General features: G+C 41.7%; 2 protein-coding genes across 7 annotated transcripts in view; one reads left to right on the forward strand and one right to left on the reverse strand.

The window, feature by feature from the left end:
* Positions 1 to 21219, reverse strand: part of zranb3 (zinc finger, RAN-binding domain containing 3) — a 65084-nt gene that overhangs the window by 43398 nt on the left and 467 nt on the right. For 2 of the 6 annotated variants that reach the window (XM_029142492.3, XM_055513174.1), the window contains exons 1-8: positions 20537 to 20676; positions 19715 to 19916; positions 14011 to 14029; positions 13569 to 13747; positions 10792 to 11023; positions 6890 to 6975; positions 5331 to 5502; positions 1587 to 1721 (exon numbers count right to left, since the gene is read on the reverse strand). In XM_029142492.3, the coding sequence (XP_028998325.1) occupies positions 1587 to 1721; positions 5331 to 5502; positions 6890 to 6975; positions 10792 to 11023; positions 13569 to 13747; positions 14011 to 14029; positions 19715 to 19860 (969 nt within the window). In that variant the 5' untranslated portion in view covers positions 19861 to 19916; positions 20537 to 20676. Of the gene's footprint in view, positions 1 to 1586; positions 1722 to 5330; positions 5503 to 6889; positions 6976 to 10791; positions 11024 to 13568; positions 13748 to 14010; positions 14030 to 19714; positions 19917 to 20536; positions 20677 to 20886; positions 21183 to 21219 lie in introns of those variants that run through there. The other 4 variants (XM_055513170.1, XM_055513172.1, XM_055513168.1 and 1 more) reach the window with 3 other exon arrangements.
* LOC114850886 (R3H domain-containing protein 1) overlaps positions 20859 to 21219 on the forward strand; it is a 37608-nt gene continuing 37247 nt past the window's right edge. The window contains exon 1 of the mRNA XM_029142471.3: positions 20859 to 20997. The gene's annotated coding sequence lies outside the window, so the exon portion shown is untranslated. The remainder of the gene's footprint in view (positions 20998 to 21219) is intronic.

The raw sequence follows: 21219 nt of genomic DNA on the forward strand, positions 1-21219 counted from the left end.
TGGAAGAAGATCGGAGAAGGATACCATATTTGTTGGGAATGTTTACTCATATACAAACACCAGCGATTCAGGAACGGCCTCCTCGCTGCGCATCAGGATCAGAGAGGCTGAAAACCGGCCAAAGGTGGAAAACGACATCACTGCATCAAAAATGTTTTCACTGAGGAACAGCTTGTGAAATTCTTAGCATCAGTCGCACTGACCCCGACCTTCCTCATACCGCAACCAGCCACCTTCTCACATTTCTCTCTCATTAAAAAAAGTCACTTCAAACTGAGTGCTGACCGAGTTTCCATAGCAACAGCATCACAGAGATGCTATTTTAGTGTGGTGTGTAACTTTGAGATAAGGTGTAATCATGCCAAGCTGGACGCAACTAAATAATACCTTCGTTATAACTCCCTACTTTGTCTAAGTGCTTTCACTGGCGACCATTAGGCTCTGTTACCATGGCAATGCTTTCCCATGAGATCTCACTGAGTGGTCGGCCGAGCTCTCTGAACATGATTCCGTACCATCATTTCCCCGAAACATGAAAATGAATAAAAATTACATTCTTTAGCCAATTTCTAAGCTATATAAACAGCTATGGGTTGATTTTTCTTTTAAACTGTCCACGCTTAGACGAGTGACAAAGGTCAAAAAACCTTTGGCCTCCTAATCACGGGGCAATTTCCATCCTTCTAGCAAAGTGTCTGTTGATGTGCTCGCTGTGAAATGTGAAATGTGTGAAACAGCTTGTGTGCTTATGTAAACCAAAATGCAACTACAAATAAAAATGGTTTCTGCTTGTTATCAGTTGCATTCTTTTACTCCCTGCTGGCCACATGCGGCATACTTAATGTGACATCATAAAGGGATGTTTTCGGGACACCTTGAACATAGGGGGAGAAGGAAATGCTTAGAACAGTAGTTCACAAACTTTTATGTCCCAAATTCCCATTAAGCTCATTTAACACAACTTTTGCAACCTTACAAATAACCAAACATTATTAGAATTTCTACCTGCAACCACATCATATACACTTTGAAAATGAATGATGGTGATGTTACTACATTACCTTTAATGACAAATAAACTAATTCCAGAGAAGGATTACTAGTGACTGAACATGGAGTACAAGAAGAAGAATAAGTACGTAAGGATTTTAGGACTTTATTTATTAGGACAATATTTAGCACTAAAATGTCATATCATATAAACGGAAAGATATGTCTTGTGGATTTTATGTTCCAGTACCTAAAGTAAAACTGACTAGGAGTACTGTATAGGAGCAATGATCACAGCTACTGTATGCGTTGTTTCTAGACAAATAGGAAATATTTCAGTGAAAAAGACCACTAAAAGTTAGCAGCTATTATTTCCAGTCTATAACCAAATTTTTGCTTTGTCAGCTAAACTGTACATTAGGAGATATAGACAGATTAAGTGAGTATTTACAGCTGAACAGTAAATGTGGGACTCAGTTCACCTAAGTCACAGCCAGTGTGTTGATAGTATATGAATACATCCACGTATTCTCCATAGGTACTGTATAGAGCTTTAATAATGCAGACATACTCTAACGCCACCTGGTTCCCCATTACCTTGGCTATAGCTGTTTGCTTGTACATCTGTGTCACCAGGCCCATGACCTCAGTGAAGGGGTTGTCCGTCGTGGCGACTCCTGACCCCAGCCCCTTCATCAGCCTCTCCCACTCTGCGAAGCTGGCGGAGGCCTCCTGCAAGCGAGGAGAGCACAAAGACAGTGAAATTGCGTCCTTTATTTCTTCAAGTACCTTCCTCTCCCTCGTTCGCCGCTGTTTTGAGATATAAAGGGCAGAACAATTAATGGTGCTGCTGGGTGTCCTAGTTTCTTTGGAAGAGAGAGAGAAAGAAGGAAAGAAAAACGAAAGAAAGAATAATAAAAAAATGGCAGAGGGGGGAGAGAGAAAGATGGAGAATTCCCAAGGATGCTCCCCCCTCCGACTGGGCTGCTGTGTTAGGTGGGTCATGAGCGCCTCCCAATTATAGCTGCTTTGTGACAAGCCGGGGTCGAAGATGGAGAAGCAGCCGGGCTGGTACAATAAATCAAAGACGCCGCGCATGTTCTCAAGGTGATTGGCGAGAAGTATTTAAGGTGGTAGTGGAGAGCGGAGGGGATCGCAGTGGGAGAAAGCGGCATATGGTGCGGCGTGCTCACAAACGAGGCACGCGGAGAGAGCGCGCATTCGTTGTTGACATGTAGGTTAGCATTCTTTATCATAAAAACAGGACTCGTACAACACTTTAATTAGCAGCAGGTTTTCACACATTTGTATTGTGGAGTGCTACAGTACATATTATGTGTCAAGACACGCAGCATGGCATATGTTTGCTTTAATGTTTAGGCACCAGCTCACGTCTTCCTGGTTTTATAGTGCTTCAGAAGCCTTTTGACTTAAAAAAAAAAAACTGCCTAACTTTAACCCCGCTATGTCATTAGAGGTTATTTTACACCTATTGTCAACAACTCCCGATTTAACCCGTCTAACTTCAGACGGTGACGCCACAAGACGTGTAAAGATTCCACAGGAACGAACACTTTCCTGAAGCGCTGCACATCAAACGCCGCCGAAGTGCGAAGCATATGGCGAGTTGAAGGATGGGGCGGGCCGCGCGTAAACACGGCGCGCGCACAGAGCGCCGAGCGTGCCAGGGAGGTTGGAGCAGGGCACCGGGGAGAAGGGGGGAAAAAAAACCCACGAAGAAGTGTTATTAATGTGTGAGCAAACACATGCGGAACCGCGGAGGACCAGCAGCAAACAAGATTCACAACTGTATTTTTGTTTTGCAGTCGGCCACAATGAGGAGATTTGGGCAGAACATGAAAGCCGTGCACCATTTAGAGGAATAATTAGCATTTCAGTGGATCCAACCTCGTCATAGTCAGGGATGGTTGAATGAATAAACAGTGTCATATTGCAGAAGCACAAAGCTGATTCTCCTTCATGTTTTCCTTCAGATGTTTCACTCAGCAGCACCTGCATAAACACAGCTACGACTGCCTGTTTTTTTTTCTAATTAAATTTTTTTTTTCATCCGACCATTTCTTTATCGTTCGTCGAGGGGGGCAGGCTGGGTGGCTAAGCGCTCCTCCCTTTATGATATTAACTAGATTAACACTGACAAAAGGGCATTGCTGAAAACGTAAAGGGCAGGAGGGGCATAAAAAGTGTCTGGCTGTGGAAGATAAAAGCCATCATTAGGGAGTAAAATGAGATAGGAGGGATGAACCCGTGAATGCTCCTCCTGTACAGTATACATCGTCACAGTTTGTTTAGGAAAGTAAGGCCCCCCAGTCTTTTATATTTTATATCGTTCATATTTCCCTGCCTTTGGGAAGCACAATGGCTGCAAATGTGAGTGACTGGCCACTTCACACCTCCCCTTTGATCTATTAAAACCAGTGGGAGAATGAAATTCTTCTTTTTCAAACAGATGTAAAAACACACACACTCAAGACCACAAAAAACACATCAGTGTAAAGTACAATACACGCAGCCTCTCTCTGCTTTTGTTTCCACCAAAGACAAATGATCCCTGAACTCATCCCTCTGAGGATATGGCACATCTACGCTGCTCTTTCAGACAATGTTTCCAAAAGTGCATGTGCATCTCTTGGCCTAAGTGGAGCCGCTATGTAGAGAGCATATTTAGTCCCTAATTAGAGCATCCCGTAACATTTAGGGAGATTGGGGTAAAATCCTGCATCATCACTTTTCCAAGCAACTTCTTTTGTTGTTGTGTCACAGCGATGGTGGCTCAGTGAGTAATTAGCACTGAAAGAGCTCCGCCAGTGCTTTTCCTCTACTGCTGATATAACGCACAACATAACAAAAGCTTCTTAGCGGATGCATCCGAGTGCGTTTTGCTTCTCCCAGTGTGAACCTACCCCCTTATAGCCTTGACACCGGTGACCCAGCGCACCGAGCAGAGGAGACACACTGCCAGGCACATAGGCCAGGTCAAAGCCACATTAGCATTCACATGCATCCAAGTGCAGCGTGGGAGGCAGAAACTGCAACCATAACTTTGGGGAAGCTAAAAGAGACGCAAACACCTACACAGAAAACCATTTACTCCACAAATATCCTGGTATCCTCTTTGCCACTGTGGGAAGGGAGCACACTGCCAAGGCAGAGTTATTTAATCTTGAAGGCTGTTTTAGAACAATAGGCTGTTAGCTCCAAATAGAAGTAATCTGCATCGTGCATTAACGGTTGCGGGGACTGAAAACCCTGAGTTTATGTTTAGCACAATGACAAAACAAAGGAGAATAAGATTAGCTGTAGCTAAACATTCTTTTCATTATTGCTAGTTTAATCAGGAATAATCAAAACATCCACTAAAGAATAGTTTATTGTGTTTTCCCCATATAATCAAAGGAAATAAATTTAACTAAAGAGTGTATCATTATGGAGTTAAAGTCTGGTGTCATAGAGCAGACAAGCATGTAATTTATATAAAAGATGAAACAGTAGAGGTTAAACTAAGTATCAGTGTGGCTGGTACCAGTGCAGTATTGCATAATAAAATACATCAAGGAAACATTTTAGCAATAATGTTGATGCATAAAAAAAATAGTTTGAAAAGCACTAAATACATTATCTACAGTACGTATTATATCCAAAAGCAATTTAAAAATGTTTGTACTTAATTATATTAAATTATATCCTTATTAAATTCAACTACACATTGAAACTATCCTGCAGCACACATTTCTGAGAAGATCTTATTGTTACAATGCACCTACCTACATCATCACACAGTTAACATTCAAAGCTATGGGATTCAAATGAAGTCGTGAACAGAACTGTTGTACTATGTATTTGACACAATTGTGTGACAGAGACTTAAAATCTGTACTTCTCAGAACCCGCGATTCATAATTTGGCCAAAAAAGGAAAATCTTTAACTCAAAGTACCTAAAAGCACACACAAGTGGTAATGCTGGTGTTAGTACATAGTTACTTTATTGTATGTGTTCATCAGTTATGTCTGTAAATTTACAAAATGGTAATTTATTTTGTTTTCTATTATTTGGCATTTTTGCTTAATAAATAACTCAATAAACAATTAACAGCAGTAGCAGATGATATATGAAATACGATGAGTGGAAGACCAAGAAACGCAGAAACCTGGAGAGATTTTAATTTTAATTCTCTGGCATCTTCATTAATCAGCCATGGAGTGGATATTTGGACTTAACACTTAAACATTTGTGCGGAGCATGTGGAGACTTACATTAGTAGAGTACAACAAGCAAACGCTTAGAGAAATACAAATGTGTTTGTCTGAATCTTAAGTACCTTAGCCGCCTCCTTGGGCAGGTCGAAGGGAATCCGCTGGCGGACTTTGGGGGGCAGCTGAGTGAGCACCTCGGCCTTAAGACGGCGGATCATGATCTGGCTCAGCCGCTGGTGCAGCTCGTCCAGGTTGGACGCCCCGCGACAGTCCCACTGCCTGCGACGCCCGAAGTACCTGCGACAGATCGAAGCAGCGAGCGGTGAGGCCGCGCTTGTTGATGCGCATTTTATACACATTTCCAACTGAGAGAGACGTCCCGAGAAAACACTTATTTACAGCGCTGCCCTGAAGGAATAGTTAAACACATTTTAACATTCCCACCAGGGAGCTGCCCGGCTCTACTGCAGCCTTCCGCCGCTTACCGCTGAGCAGCCAGGGGACCCGTTTGTAGCTTTAGGGCACTTTGCAGAGCAGGAAACTATTTTGTCTAATGGCCACAGCAGCAGGTTTATCCCCAAATTCGCCAGCAACTTTCACAATTTATCAGCCAAATGGATTTTTAGAATAGAACTGGCCCTCCACACAAAGTCTGGGTATCTGCCACATTGGCTGCGTGGACTAACTTAACGAGGCCCTGCCAAATGTGCAGTTTCCCACCGTATTTAAACTTGTAGTTGCTAAAGAGAAAAAGTAAATTACTCACTCCTACTACAATTACTACTTATGTTTGGTATGGGTATTTCAACAGCAACACCCAAGATGCAATGCTGCTTTGCTGTCACCTGAGATGTTGTCACTAGTGTATAACGGATGCAATGGGAGGACTCAAATTGTATTATATTGTGTGTGTGCGTGTGTGTGGCTCAAAACATCGTTCCCCAGCGTCTCTAGGTGCTATTATATACAAGCGCTCTTCATTAACGGCGCCGCGCCCGTCCCCAAGCGAGGTGTCGACTTTGATGGACATCCAAAACAATGTATTGGATGTGTTTGTTCACACATGTAACCGATCGTCACCGGCGACTGGCAGCCAGTTGGCATTTAACGCTTGGCTTTGGTTGTGGTCTGGCTCTCACAACAAGCTCTCAACTCAGCAGCACCCCAATCCAAACTCAGGTACAGCCCACCTTATCCCAGCAGACACTTAAAAAATGGAGGATCAGTTGAAACCCTGATAGATAAATGGCAAGTATTTGAGTAGGAACGGACCAAACTGGGGCAGCAAACATACTGTAGGTAGGAAATAAGAATAATTTGAATTTCTTTATACCATACATGAAAAATATGCCTGAGATGTTACAATAGCATAACAATTGTAAGAAAGAGCTGGATCGGCCCAAGAGAGAAGCACCCCTAAGCCTCACTAACATTAATTAACTTGTTTGTTTAACACAAGTGCTGGGATGGCCCTTTTTCCTTGATGAGCTAAACAGTTAGCTGTATCTTCTCATCTAACTCTGAGCAACAAAGTGAATTAGTGCTTTAACTTTTAAATAAGAAGTAAAAAGTTTATTGACACAACTGTACTTTGTCAATAAATTCGAGGCTAAGTAGACCAAATGCAAAGTACAGTATGAGGACACGCTTCGTCAGCTTATAGGTGTGTGGTTACTTACTGTACCTATAATGGGCGTTGCAGTATTTTTTGGCATAGTCAGTCCAAGTACCAAACCTCTTGGGATAGAGGGCATCAATCTGCATAAAAAGCTGTAAAACACACAGAAAGCAAAAGAAGGTGTACTGAGCCATGCATGAATGTGTAACTAGAGACAAACTACAAATATACAGGTTTAATTTTAACAATTATATAGTATATCTTTGTAACCCTGATCAGTTTTCCGATTTCTTCCTAATAATATGGATGTTTTCTTATGTTATGTTTTCTACACAGACGCAAGCATGAAACTACGTAACATTTGCATCAATAAATGTGCTGCAATACCAAAATAAGTATTTGGTGCATTGATGCAACACAAGTTAACTGAGTGTGTCCACTTTAGAGTAAATTGTATTCCTTTTACTTTGAGAAGTCACATAAGTACAAATACTAGCTTTAGCTGTGGCATTATGGAGTCAGGCGGGTTTAAGACCATCTCTTTACTGGAAATGACTGTATCAAAAAGCGTAGATCCTCTTGTAGACAAAGTGCCGATGTCCATGCATGTAATCACAACAACATAAGATACAAAGATCCAAAGAGCTGATGTAACCATGATTTAACTAGACTAAAAGTAAACCTCAAGCAGCGCTCACACCCATGACTTTCTATAAGTCTTTTTACCTCTTGGCAGGAAAAGTAAATATTTTTTTCAATCTTATTTTTGCATTATGATATGTACAATTGAACAATCCTAGACAACACTGACAAAAAGAGCAGGGCATCATGAAAATTTCACGCTTTTTTAGTTCCTACAACTTTTCACCTCAAGAGTTTTTGAAAGCTGACAGCACGCTATAGCTCAAAGCTTTTTATAGACTTAAACACAGGCCTTCCCGGTGCTCACGATTAGTTCACTGTCATGTGTGCAAGCGCATCTCGTGTGCAGTTTATCCAAGGTCCTGTTGTCCTTCGCCTAGTTTACCAGTCCTATGCAGTGCAACTCTGTGGTAATTTGTGTCGGCGCCAATTAACCAGGTCAGACCGCTGTGCAGTCAGACTGATTTGAAAATTGAATGAAACGTGAATAGAGAGAATCGACCTCTCTAAATAGCTGCTGACATGAAAATTACGAGACATCAAAAAGATCTTTGAATCACTTGATTTCAAAACACTCATAAATTACAGGCTGCTGCTTTCTGTCACCAGTGGACATATGACATTATGAAAAGCGCTTCTTCACGCAGTTAACACTGTGCATGTCTTGCAGGTTGCAAGGAGGCTCCTACGATGTGCGTGTGTGTGCAGAAGTCAACGTGTCTATGCGCGCACGCCGCATCCTTGTCAATTGTCTGTATTTGCAGCAATTTCTGAAGTAATGACAGGTAATCATCAGCAAGGCGATCTGAATAAGCAGCCAAAGTGAGAGCGCTATTCCAAATTCAGCGCTTGTTCAACAGGAGCTTTGCATTTTCCCCCTCATACTGTTGATATAATGGGTAGGTGGAATGAGGGCACATCATGAACGGTGCAGCATGCCCTGAGCTGTGTGCTAACTCGGTGTCAGAGCCACAGTGAGTAATGATGGCAGCGAGGAGACTGGCACACAGGCAGGGGACAGGGCTTATCAGGTTTATGCTGCGGATGATAAAATGTTATATTCAGTTTCAGATTCCACCGGCGGAGAGAGGGAGAGATGACATCTAAAAACTAAAACTCCCCACTGCAGACAGGCAATGGCACAGACGGGAGGGCATGTATCTCTCTCACACACACACACACACACACACACACACACACACACACACACACACACACACACACACACACACACACACACACACACACACACACACACACACACACACACACACACACGGCGACTGCTGTACGACACACGTTCTCGAAGTGTTTCTCACAAGTTCTAACTTCGCTTCATTTTCAAATTAATTAGCTGCCCGACTTTCATCAGTTAATTATCAACATTGGGTCGAGGCAATAATTAAGTTTACCTCAAAGCAGTGTGGCAGTTCGATGACAGAGACATCCAAGCACTGTCTCACATTATAAGCACATACCTGGTGATGCCGCTCCTGGATAAGTAGTAGTTACGCTGTTGTTATTAGCTCCCCCTTTCAAGCCGCTTTCCTCCAGAAGCGTCTTTATTCAGCATCTCACCGGGTTAACTGCCTCACAGCAGTACTTATCCAATTATTCTTCTATTCCTACTGTAAAACCACTAAAACTTTTCTCTGGCTTCCACTTAACTATGTTGACACTTACTGTAAGTTAAAATGACATTTAACACGCATTTCAATTATCGTTTTTTAATTCTATAATTTTGGAAATGATGACATTTTTTTAATATTGTCATAAAAAAACAGCAGAATGAACAAGCAGCGGATCCCAACACAGATTCAGTGCAGTTTATTTAGGCCCACACAGACACATACTCTATCTGCTGAGATACAGTAAACTCATAACTACAGGACCACATTTATTAAACTACCAGACGTACGCACAACTTCCTCTTGTTTCAGAAATCTTTGCAAAACTTAAAAATAGCGAGTTAAATTGTTTAATTTAGCCTTTTTTAAAACTGAATCTATACTGTTTATGGACTAATAAGGGAAGCTGAAAGGTACCAATGTATTAGTATTGGTCTTTAGGCAACTTTCTTCTGTTGAGTTGTACTTTTAATGATTTTATGCATCTTTATGTGTACAGCACCTTTAATACCGCTGAGAAAAACGTCTATAAATAAAGTTGTGTTATAATTATTATCCAGCTAAAACAAATGCAGCATCACAGAAGGTTATGAATAATTATAGGGCCTGGTTTGTGAGAGTGTGTGTGTGTGTGTGTGTGTGTGTGTGTGTGTGTGTGTGTGTGTGTGTGTGTGTGTGTGTGTGTGTGTGTGTGTGTGTGTGTGTGTGTGTGTGTGTGTAAGTTTACACACTGTAGTTCTGCATATAGGATGCTCTGTGCAATATGTGCACTTCTATAATAAACTATCCTAAACTGTTCCACGTAATCAATAAACGTAATTGCACAAAGGGAGAAAAGTTAGGCCACAAGTTTTCCTGATGATAATGACTTTTTGCATGTATATAATTTGGAAATTCAATAAATACAGTCACTTGTAAGACTTGGTTATGTAGTATAGATCATTTAAGCCGCAAACTACTAAGTAAGACTCAACAGCAATGCTGCAGACAGTGTAAATGCCACAGTATGAAAGCCTCATCATTAGGTGCAGTGGACATACAGTACAGTGCTACTTATTGATACCGTATTGTGTCTTCACATCGAGACTGAGAAAAGATTTTCTATTCACCAGGTCTATTTCATCTGCTACGGCTGCAGTGATGGAATACAGCTGCAATCTACAGCTTCAATATAACATATATAAAAATGATATAATAAATCATTATGGAGAGGGGAATGGCTCTGCCGCTCTCCAAACACCGTTGTCCTGTGAACAGCCCTTCTTATTGTCTCTTCATTCAATAGCCCCCCTCCTTGTGCGCTTCTTTTTATTACTTGTCTCATTTATTGCAGTGCAGTGTCTGTTCATATCGAGGCTTTGTAAATGAAGTTTTCGCAACAAAGGTTATTGAAATAAGTCGACGGGATCCTAGAGGATAAGTGATGCCGGAGAGAGTTAATTGGGTTTTTGAATGTTGGATCTGAGTATTACCTGCTACCGAGCAAGTTACCATGGCGATCCACCTGCCATGTAGAGTGAAACACCTTTGTTGGAAGCCAGAGCTTAGCTCTCTGACCTACTAATCTTACCTCATGAGTGTGGATGCTTTCACTCAATCGTTAATTTGTCACTTAAAATTCAAAGCACAGTTTAAGAAATTGTTACTTGGCACAGATCATAGGAAGAAAAACTAAATATAACTGAGGCATCGTTTTACCTCTTCAGGTCGACCCAGGGCAGGAGTGCCAGTGAGCAGGATGGCCCGCTTGGCGCGCTGTATGAGCGGGACCAGGATCTTGGTCCGCGCCGCGTTCCTGGATTTAAGATAATGCGATTCATCCACCACGACCACGGCGAACTGCTGTCTGTTCAGAGTCTCTACCAGGACACGCGCGTCTGTGGTGAGGAGGCCGTAGCCCAGCACCGTCACCCTACTGGTGCCGATGCGCCTGTGGGGGAAAGAAGAAGAAGGTGATGTGTCACACGTTTCATTTGGAATAAACCTAAATCAGACACATGATAAACACTTGCATGTGAACAGTTACCATTTCTCAGAGCTACTGTACATCTGACTGTGTGTACTGTATGTATGTCATTGCATTGTAATTTACACTGCATATTTTGATACATTTAAAACACAAAGATGGTATATGATGGTATTTTCACTCTTCAAGTGCAAATTCCATGTCACTTTTTAATTCAACAATAACTTAAGAAAATATCTTTGCCACATATTTACAATTGCTGCTGAAAAAAGGCTTAGTAATTATCTAAAACAGCAGGAATGTGTTTTACAGTCTGAATCATAGTAGGTTCATGGCAAAGAAGGAAGTTGTCACTCAGTGTAAGACTGCAGCTCATTTATGTGGCATAATAGTTTTGTTTGAGGAACAGAGCAATATATATCAGGCTTCGGACACAAACTTATTGCCGGTTTGGTGTTTTCAGGGGTTCGGCTGGTACAAGCTAGAATGATAAAACCACACCACTGTACTGCAGCTCTTACAGTCATCACCTTTAACACTGACAAATGCATCTCAACCGTTAGAACTCAATACGAACCCATATCTGTTTAAATGTTCTACAGCTTATTGACTTGGCCGCCGAGCCCTCAAGGTAAAGCAAACCAGACTATTTAAAGAGGATACGTGCCTGAATGTTACAGCACACAAAGGAAGACGCGCACGCGGACACGGCGCCACAGTGAAACGAGGGCTGCAGCTTTCTCATACGTCTTCTCTGCGGGGCTTAAAAAATCCATTCCTGGTCTTTATTGCAATTTCTGTATTTTCCAGGTTATGCTCAACCCCAACACAAACACACAAATACACAGGCGCAGTCACAGATAAACAAACAAACACAGACGCGACAGTCAGCTGCATGAAACTCAAAACGAAGCTCTGAGAAATCAGAAACACTTCCAGCATCTGTCAGGCTGTAATTCTTTGCCTCCACCACACACATTCCTAAGCTGAAATAAAACCTAAGGTGCCATTCATGTTCTACAAAAGAACATGGGAGTGAAAATACCGAGAGGAGGTGCTGCATAAATTTTCCTTGTTTCCTCATTCAGTCATTAACACATCCAGTTCAAGGACACGTTTTCCCCAGAAGGCTTTCACAACCTCTTTGCGCTTGATCTGTGATGTGAGGTGTTTTTTTCCCCTTCCTCACAAATATAGAAAGTTTGTTTCATTCAAAAAGACTGAGACTAAGTTAACTAGGGGAAAGTTAAAACATTATAGAAGTAGCTCTTTCCAAGCTCTACATGATATATCATATATCAGTCCACCACACAGGTAAAGGGAGCAAAGTTGACTTTATATAAACAGCTGTGAATATGACACTTTCCCTACAAGAGGATTTTTCCACTTCCTTCCTTATAAAAAAATTCAGCTTCTTGTTCAATATTGCAGACGTCACTCTGACATGATTTGTCTGTCAGCGCTGTCAAACATCGGCCCCTGCTGGCCCCTGACATTGAGGGACGCTCCGAGATTAAATTATCAAGCGCAGCCTCTTTATAACTCTGTCTCACTTTCACATTCTGTGGCTCAATGTGCTTTTATCACAACTCCTACATAAATTATCATCACTCGACTATATAGAAGGAGAAGACAGGCTTCCTCCTGACATCATCCAACGGCTGCAACCTTTAACATATATTATCCTGCCACATGCACCCAGTATATAAACATAAGGCTTTTGTATAGATTTACTGTCTATATGATGACAATTTCAGGATGTCACCTTCAGCTCTGAAACTATTTAATGAGCATTTGCAAAAGGTTTCTGCATTATATAGGCTAAAAATAATGAAACAATTAATCAAGAAGCTAATCAACAGATCAAGTGAAAAAAAGTATTATTAAGTGAAATCGAAACCTGTAATGTTGCTTAGCAATTAATAGTTAGATTGCTGCTCATCAGAGTAAACTTTAAGCTAGTTTTGACAGTATTTAAATTGAGCATCATTTTGAGCTCATACCTGACAAATGTGTTTCCAGTAGCTACTCGCTAATCTTGTCTGCCTGATGTTTGGTGCTGGTCAGGTAGTTTTCAGTGGATTCATCAATATTAGAGATTGTAAAACTGATCTGAAAATAGTGATTTTTTTCTGTGGATATTTATTTATAACAATGAATTACGTGGCTACATGAAACAGAACTCACACAGAATGATGTTCTCCTCGATTAAATAGTACAGCTGCAGCCTTTTTACCTTTACCCTTAGTAGCTCGATTTTCCAGCAGCAGCAAGAAGCATTCATTCACTGTATGCTACCTAATCAGCACCAAAGACAGAGTACGGTACAGTAAAAGTTCAAGCCTGGTGACCACAGTAGAGCATGGAGCAGCTTTAGAGGTGGAAAAGATAAAGACAGAGCTAAAAAGGAGTGTGTATATTGAACTTACGTTCATTAATAATCCATAATTATATTGATATATGCTTTGCAAGGATAAAAGGTGGAGGAGTGTCTGGTAGGATGACCTACATAGTGTGGCTCTTGTTCTCTACCAGGTTGATGTCTCCTGGCTGCAGCTCAGGGATCCACCTCTCCAGCTCCTCGATCCAGGGATATTTCAGGGACGAGGGCACCACCACCAGGAGAGGCCACTCCTGTATGAAGGCGTACGCCACGGCGATGGCCTGCACCGTCTTCCCAAGACCCATCTGGACCACAAAAATCAAAACACAGAAGACGAGGAGAAAAACAAGTCAATCGTGCACCAACTCCGCGGTAAATTGCATATGACGGCCAAGCTGATGTGAGCCCCAAGAGTAATAAGGTCTCAGAATGATTCTTGTGTCAAAATCGATTAGACACGTGGGAGGGCTGCACAGGGCTGACAAATTAATTTGGAAGGCATGCAGCAAAGTATCAGGTTCATTTTTGGGGGAAATAGATTTCCTGTGGCAGTGTTGTGTGTGCTTACCTCATCCGCAATCATGCACCTGTAAAACAAAGAAAACAGAAAAAAACTTTATCAGACTTTGAGATCAGATTTTGAAAACACACATGACCAACAGCGCAAAAGACAAGACAACAGCATCAGTCGGTCAGTCAAAGTAGCTCATCAGCCCCCGACATCCCCAGCTTATCTAAGGATTCATACCAGACGCCCCCCCTGTCACAGCCTAACTTCTCAAAGCTATCTGGCCACACGAAGTCATGAGGCTCAACTACAACCTTGGCCGCTGGACAAATCTCAAGTCTGTCACTTACAATGTATGTCAGCAGCTGTACTTAAAATTGTTGCTATTGGGTTCTGTAGGTGTGAGTATTTACAGAGTCTTACTTGTTGCAAAGACAAAATTCATTGTACACAGAGTATACTGCATAGAAGCACATTGTTCCATTGAGATATATTATATTTAGAAAAAAAATACATTTTTTAAACATTATTAAACATGTATTGTTACAAACTGATTGTGCAGTACAAACAACAAATTGCACAAATAATTGATACATTTATTAATAGTGAAAATAAAAACTACTCTCTGTCCTATTATTAATGGATTGCATATTGGTCAACAATGATAACAAATAGGTACAGTGTAACTAAGTAATATTAGAGCCCATTTAGGATTAAACAGTCACTGGAAACGTTTTAACACTCACAGAGCAGCCAACTAGTTTTAAGGAACACGACAAGGTGCTTAGAAAAAAACCCTACAGATTGATCAACCTCTGGTTCCCGCTACCCAGTGGGTTTGGGCCTATTGTCATGACCTTGCTTATTCATAAATGCGTCCAACATCATGTCAGAGCAAACAGTGCTACAGAGCAGCTCTGAATACCTCAGACACTCTCTCTCATTATTCTTTCCCCTCCTCCTCCACCTCCTTCCTCCATCTCCGCCCCATTTCTCTCTTTCAGCTGAGGAACATGATTAATGTGCACCTTGCCACTGGTGGTTTTTCTAATTGCCAGCACACTGGCCCAGTCAGCGCAATGTGCACACACATATGTCGCACACATACACACATACATGTGCCAGAACATACAAATATGTGTGTGCACTTATAAAACTCTAGACAACATTAACAAAAACGCATGCACGCACGCGTGTGCGCACGCACACGCGCGCACACACACACACACACACACACACACACACACACACACACACACACACACACACACACGCTTGCGCATACACCCGCCCCCGCTCACAAATTGGGGAGGGAGTGCGACTGGGGCAGGTGCTTGCCATTTCTCAACACATTAATCATCCTCCTTTAAATAACCTGAGTGTCGTCTTGACGGTTTGAGACTGCGAGGAAGCTGCGGTGCAGTTGCCTGACGACGGCACGGTCCCGGTCGCAGCATTTTTCTAATGTTATCTCTGAAACCCACAAGCCCCAAAGTGTCAGGAAATGGGCTCTGCAACCTCCCAAGCTCGCTGCTAAGATTTGATGGCTTTGACCTCTACACAGTGATGTGTTTCGTCGCCCCGTGTACATCCCCAATCTTCCGGCGCTGTTAAGGTTCCCTTTTGAGGACCAGACCTGTAGTGCGCTGTGGTCAGTGTGGAACGGCTTTGAGGCTGGCTGCTGCACAATAGACCCACTTGAAGGATGCTACAGGGTGCCATGCTCAGACTTAGCCGGATCCTACACAGTTATGGGTTCAGAGTGCAGTTTTTCCTATATGCTGGGAATGATCCTAAATCCAGCGAAGTAGCCTTAAATAGAATTTCAGTAAAGCATTTGATTTTTCCTTGGATGTGGAAAACTACTGTATGTTTGACTACGCTGTTTGTTGAAGTTTAACCAGCAGCTCCAGTTTGTTTCCTACCGCCTTAGAGACCACTGTTCGTTTTCAATGCTCAAACTGAGAGTTTTTCCATGTTCACAGTATACAAAGCATAGGTTCTTCACGTAACCATACCCTAGATGTAAAAATAGTCAAATGGTAAAATGAAAATGTTCAATCAGGTTTCTAAAATAAATGAAAGCAAATAAAGTTTGGGAGGATAAAGCTTTAGTGTACACTACCTGAAACTATTGCTTCAACATCATAGGTCATTTCTTGCTTTTCCCCTTTTAAATAAAAAGCTTTCTTCTAGTTTAACAATAATATTTTTCTCCCTGCTTCTGTAACAGTGTATACAGGCAGCCTATTAACGTATACTACTGTAAAACCTAATGATGCATTTATTCTAATGTTTTCAGTGCAGTTGAATTACTGGACATATTTCATCATTTCCACAGCACCATTCTTCCCTATAATGCATAGAGTGACTCAGCAGGCTATAAAGTTTATTTATAACCTGTTATAATATCCCGCTCCATTAAAACCCCAACAAATTTCATGCTTAATTGGGAGGAAATGGAATTTAGAGCATCTGAGAAAGTAAATACTGTAACTAAGCAGCTTGACGATGTTCTCATGTTTAAGGTGTTACAGGCCCCAGTGGTCCATCTCAGGATGGGATTTTTGTGTTCATAAAACAGCCAGATTTCACTAACATTTGAAAGCTTTGAAAGTATTGAAGCTGGAGGCCAGACAAACAGACAGACAGACCCAACCACTGTTCACCTGGGGGCAAAGCAAAAATTAGTTGTACTATGTAGTGTATTAAGTGTGTAAAAGTAAAACTTGACTAGCAGTTTTTTTGCTTCAACACATAATTAAAAATATTAACCAACAATCAGCAAAGGCTGCACTAGATAGAGCCACAGAGAAATAAACAGCATTATGCTAATGCTTAAACTGAAACTCTGTTTGTCTCCGTTAGAATGATATAAGTTTCTATCACTTGTACTATTTATGACTAATAAATCATAAAAGCAAGTGTAAAGAATTTACAGAATGTGTGTGTGTGGAATTTCAAAGACAACAACCTGTTGTAGAGCATATTGGTATAACTTTCCTAAAGATACAGACTAATGTACCATTTTATTAGGTTTATGCGGTGTTATTATTTGTCATGCAAAATGACTTCTACTTTAGTCTACTATGTAGATACTGAATATGTTGTAGGGCTCATACGTGCATGAGGTAAACATGGGGCAAAAGACAGGGGTAACCCTCCACACTGGCATTGGCCAGTCATGGAGATTTAGTGACATTTGATTTAAAAATCTGATCATAATCCTGAAGTCAAATCTAAATCAAGCCAACACATCATGGTGAAGCAGATTAGCTGGGTTTTGATTAACAAATACACTCTAGCTCTGTCCTTTGGCTATTTAGTCAAGAGTACCTGAAGTATCGCTTGAAAACCAGGCTTTGTTATTCAGTATGATGACATCCAAGTACCAAGCTGAGGCACATTCAAACTAACAATAGTTCATTCATCTTACATGGATGGATTTTCAGCAGGGACTCTAGAAATATGCTCACTTCTACCAGCGTTACTGTAACTCCCAAATGTGCTGCAGAACAATCCTAATGTCTCTGAACAGTCTTTAAATGATGAAAACAAGTCTCGGCCCGGTATAAAATGTAGCTTAAATACATCAACTTGTATGTGGACAAACTCCAGAGCTGGAGATGACCTCTCTCAGTAATTTGACCATCTCTCGCAGAGACAACAGAGTCTGCTTATTGATCCTCTCATGCATCAGCAGAGCAGGCCTTATTCAATAAAAGCACCAGCAGTCACTTGCAATAATATTTTAGACAAATCAGAGCACGTTGGTCATGTGCTGCATCACACTGCAGTCTATGTCTTAGTGGAGGTGAACAAGAGCTGTAAATGGATTTACTCCTACTTCAAACTGGTCTTCACAGTACATGGGTAGGCCAATTTAGCACTGCGTTTTACAAATGTACCCTGGGTACATTTTACAACAGCAGAATGTATACCGATGTCAGCACTTAACCGGCAAACCCCTGCCCAACTTTCCAAACAACACCATCAACCACATCTCATAGCTTTTTATTGTTGTACTGTGCCACAACTTTCCCACATTATCTCCACCCTCCTACACAGACTGTTACGGCTGCAGAAGTATTTGAATTACAACAACATTTGATGTTTTGGTTCGCTACTCTTGATGCTCTGGATGTGAAACGACACAATGACTATGAGATTTAAGGGAAAATCCGCCCACACATCCTCCTACGCTGTTTGATATTCAACATAAATCTGTGATGTTCACAGCATTTTAGATTCATTTTATAATGAAGGTCTGGATTTTACATGTCTTTTTGTTGTCAGCTGCCCCATTCACTCCTACTTCAGGTAGTGATATCCTTAATTTCCCACAACCATTACACTGATTCTTTAAAATCCCACATTCAGAATGTAGTTTAATGTTAGGTAGTGCATTAAGACATCAATACACTAATAAACTAGAATAAATTACAAACATGAGAATCAGAATTCATTGTGCTTCCACTGATTTTCTACCTATAATCTTCCATGTTGACGTCACTCCTTGTCTCCGGAGAGAAGTACTGCCCGTGCTGCTCTTACTGTCACATTGACGCCAATTGACTGAGGTATCCGTCCACACGGTGCAGCGAGGGCCAATTGACTTCTGACCCACCCATGTAACAAAGCAGTGCCTCCCAGTGTTTCAGAATCAATATGGCCGATACACATCTCAGCAGTGGTGCTCAGATTGGCTCCCCCTGTGCTGACCTTCCCAACAACCCAAGAATACATTGACTGGTCAGGGAGGAGGAAATGGGCAAGTCCAGACATATCCCTGCTGCTAATTCTCAACACATCCAACACTTAAAGGCTAAAGTCTGCAACTCAGAAACTTCCAGTGGTCTATTACTGTACTTCTTAACATATTACATTTAGGTTGAAAATCGCATTTTTCATTACACTATAGAGATAGGCTAGAAGTACACAGCTGATGCTCCATTAGGCAAAATATACACTGATATAGATTAGTACTGAATGGCAGACTGGGACAGGATTTATGGATATTAATCCATGTGGAGTAATTTGTAAACAAACCTTTCTATTAATTACTATCCAAGACAACCCACTGAGAATGTCCTTGGAGCATAATAAACATCATTAAAGATTTGTACAGTTTAGTACTGAGATTTTTTAACACCAACTTGTTCCTAATTATTCATATATGCTCATCATCTCGCCAGCATGTACTCTATGTACATTGTACTGTACAAAATGCTCCAAACAGGATGCCACCCTTCTAAAACACTGCACCACAGCACAGATGTGCGTTACCGTTACTAGGAAATTTCCCACTATGTGGGACGATTAAAGGATTATCTTATCTTACTGAAAAAAGTGCAGTGTGCAAATTACAGTAGCAAACGTTTTTGTTATGAATGTGTTTCTTAGTGAAGTCTCAAGAAGCTGCTTGTTTCCTTTTATGAAACACTCAAACAATAGATTTGAGTTGAAAGCATCTTCATAGCAATAAATCAATATTTACACACTGCAGAGGCAGAGAAGAACGAAAGGTTGCGAACTTAAAGTGGCACAAACACAGAGGGGGCCTGCACCTAGCAGCCACTAGAAAATGAACATCATCTACGTACCTACAGTATTTGTAGGTCTTCAAATGGAATGCGAGATGACCTTTATTTTTAATCTCTTCTAAATGCTGCAGCTCTGTATTGATCTGATGTCACAGACATTAATGTACATTAACGCGGACATTTACACAAACACCAATCAACAGTTCTGTGATAAAACGTACCGTCCGCCCCTTGATAAAGCGAACTCCACTCCCTCCCTCTGGAAAGGCATGAGGCGCTGCAGGAGCTTGGGAGGAAGGCCTGACAGTTGCTGTGACCATCTTGTATCACAGTGAGGGGTCTGTGGACCATTATCATCCATTTCCATTAGCAAGTCCTCATCAGTTTCTTGGTTGTTGCTCAGTGGACCAGCTCACATTTAGGCTGAAAAAAAAAAAAAAGCTCTATCTCAATAGATATAATATTTCAGTAATAACTAGCAAACTAGCATTAAAAAAGCATACATTACATACATATGCTTTTTAATAACAACTTTCAACATGCATAACCTGCAAAACTAATTAAGAAGTTGAAATCAAAAAACAGCACATATATACAAATACATTTGTAAAAAAGATTCTAATGGTAGCATTGCAAGCTAAAAGTTGCAACACAAAACGGAAATACAGCGATTTGATTTTCAGATTAAGAGCATGATTTTTTGTTTTTTCCTTAGAAACTGTAGATTTTGCAGGATTTCACCGGAAATGTCATTGCGTTGCTAAAAGTATTACTTATATCACTTTTATGGTAACCAGCTACGTGAAGTCTAACATATATTCGAGCTAACGTAACAATTACATTTCTTGTAGGTGTATATATACACACACACACACACACACAACTGTTTGCTAAACAGAGGCCGTCCAGCCACAGTGTTGCTATGATATCGTGACTCGGGAGCCCCCGTGTTAAGTCACAGATTAACATTCCTCTAAACGGCTGTGACAGCGTGAGCAAATGTGGAGATGTCCGTAATATTTCTGTGAATGCGCTTTGCCTACCGGTGACGTAGCACAAACCCGCAGCCATCAAAAAGTTTATGAAACAGCACACTAAGCAGAGGCTAAAAAGTTTCGCGGCACATTCGGGGTGCACTCGGTTTACTTCACCACGTTTCCGCACCACGTACTCCTCCGTGGGGATTTAAATCAATCTCCCTGCACTCTGTGATCGGGTGTCATCGCATTTAACTTGCACACACACACAAGTCGCATTCGTGTTATAGGACATTCGAAGCAACTCGCGAATCCACGCGGATCGTGTCACGGCCGTGCGTGAACAAAACCCCAGCAAGGACAAGACGTGATATATTTTCAACACCCTACGTGCCGAACGCAAGGAGGTGACGTACTCCCCCAGCCTGCCTGCCGGAGTCCGCTGCCGCTTCTTCACTCCGCCACAAACACTAGCTACTTCACGCTCGCTAGAGACAACGGCTGTGCACCGATTGTAAACCAAAGCGGTAAGGCACCACGACGCACCCGCAGGGTCCCGTCCGGCACGCGCCCGTTCGCCAAACACACCGCCCGACTAGCCGCCGTCACGTAGCAGGGGCTAGTTAGCCGTAAACACCTCTCTTTGCTAATGCGTGACAGCTCGGGGCGCCGGTGTTTGGCCGTTTGCGGGCGTTAGCAAGCCTCAGCGCCAGGTAACCATCGTTAGCTTTAGCCCCGACGCGAACCAG

Source organism: Betta splendens, chromosome 2 (genome assembly GCF_900634795.4).
Source record: "Betta splendens chromosome 2, fBetSpl5.4, whole genome shotgun sequence".
NCBI lineage: Eukaryota > Metazoa > Chordata > Actinopteri > Anabantiformes > Osphronemidae > Betta > Betta splendens.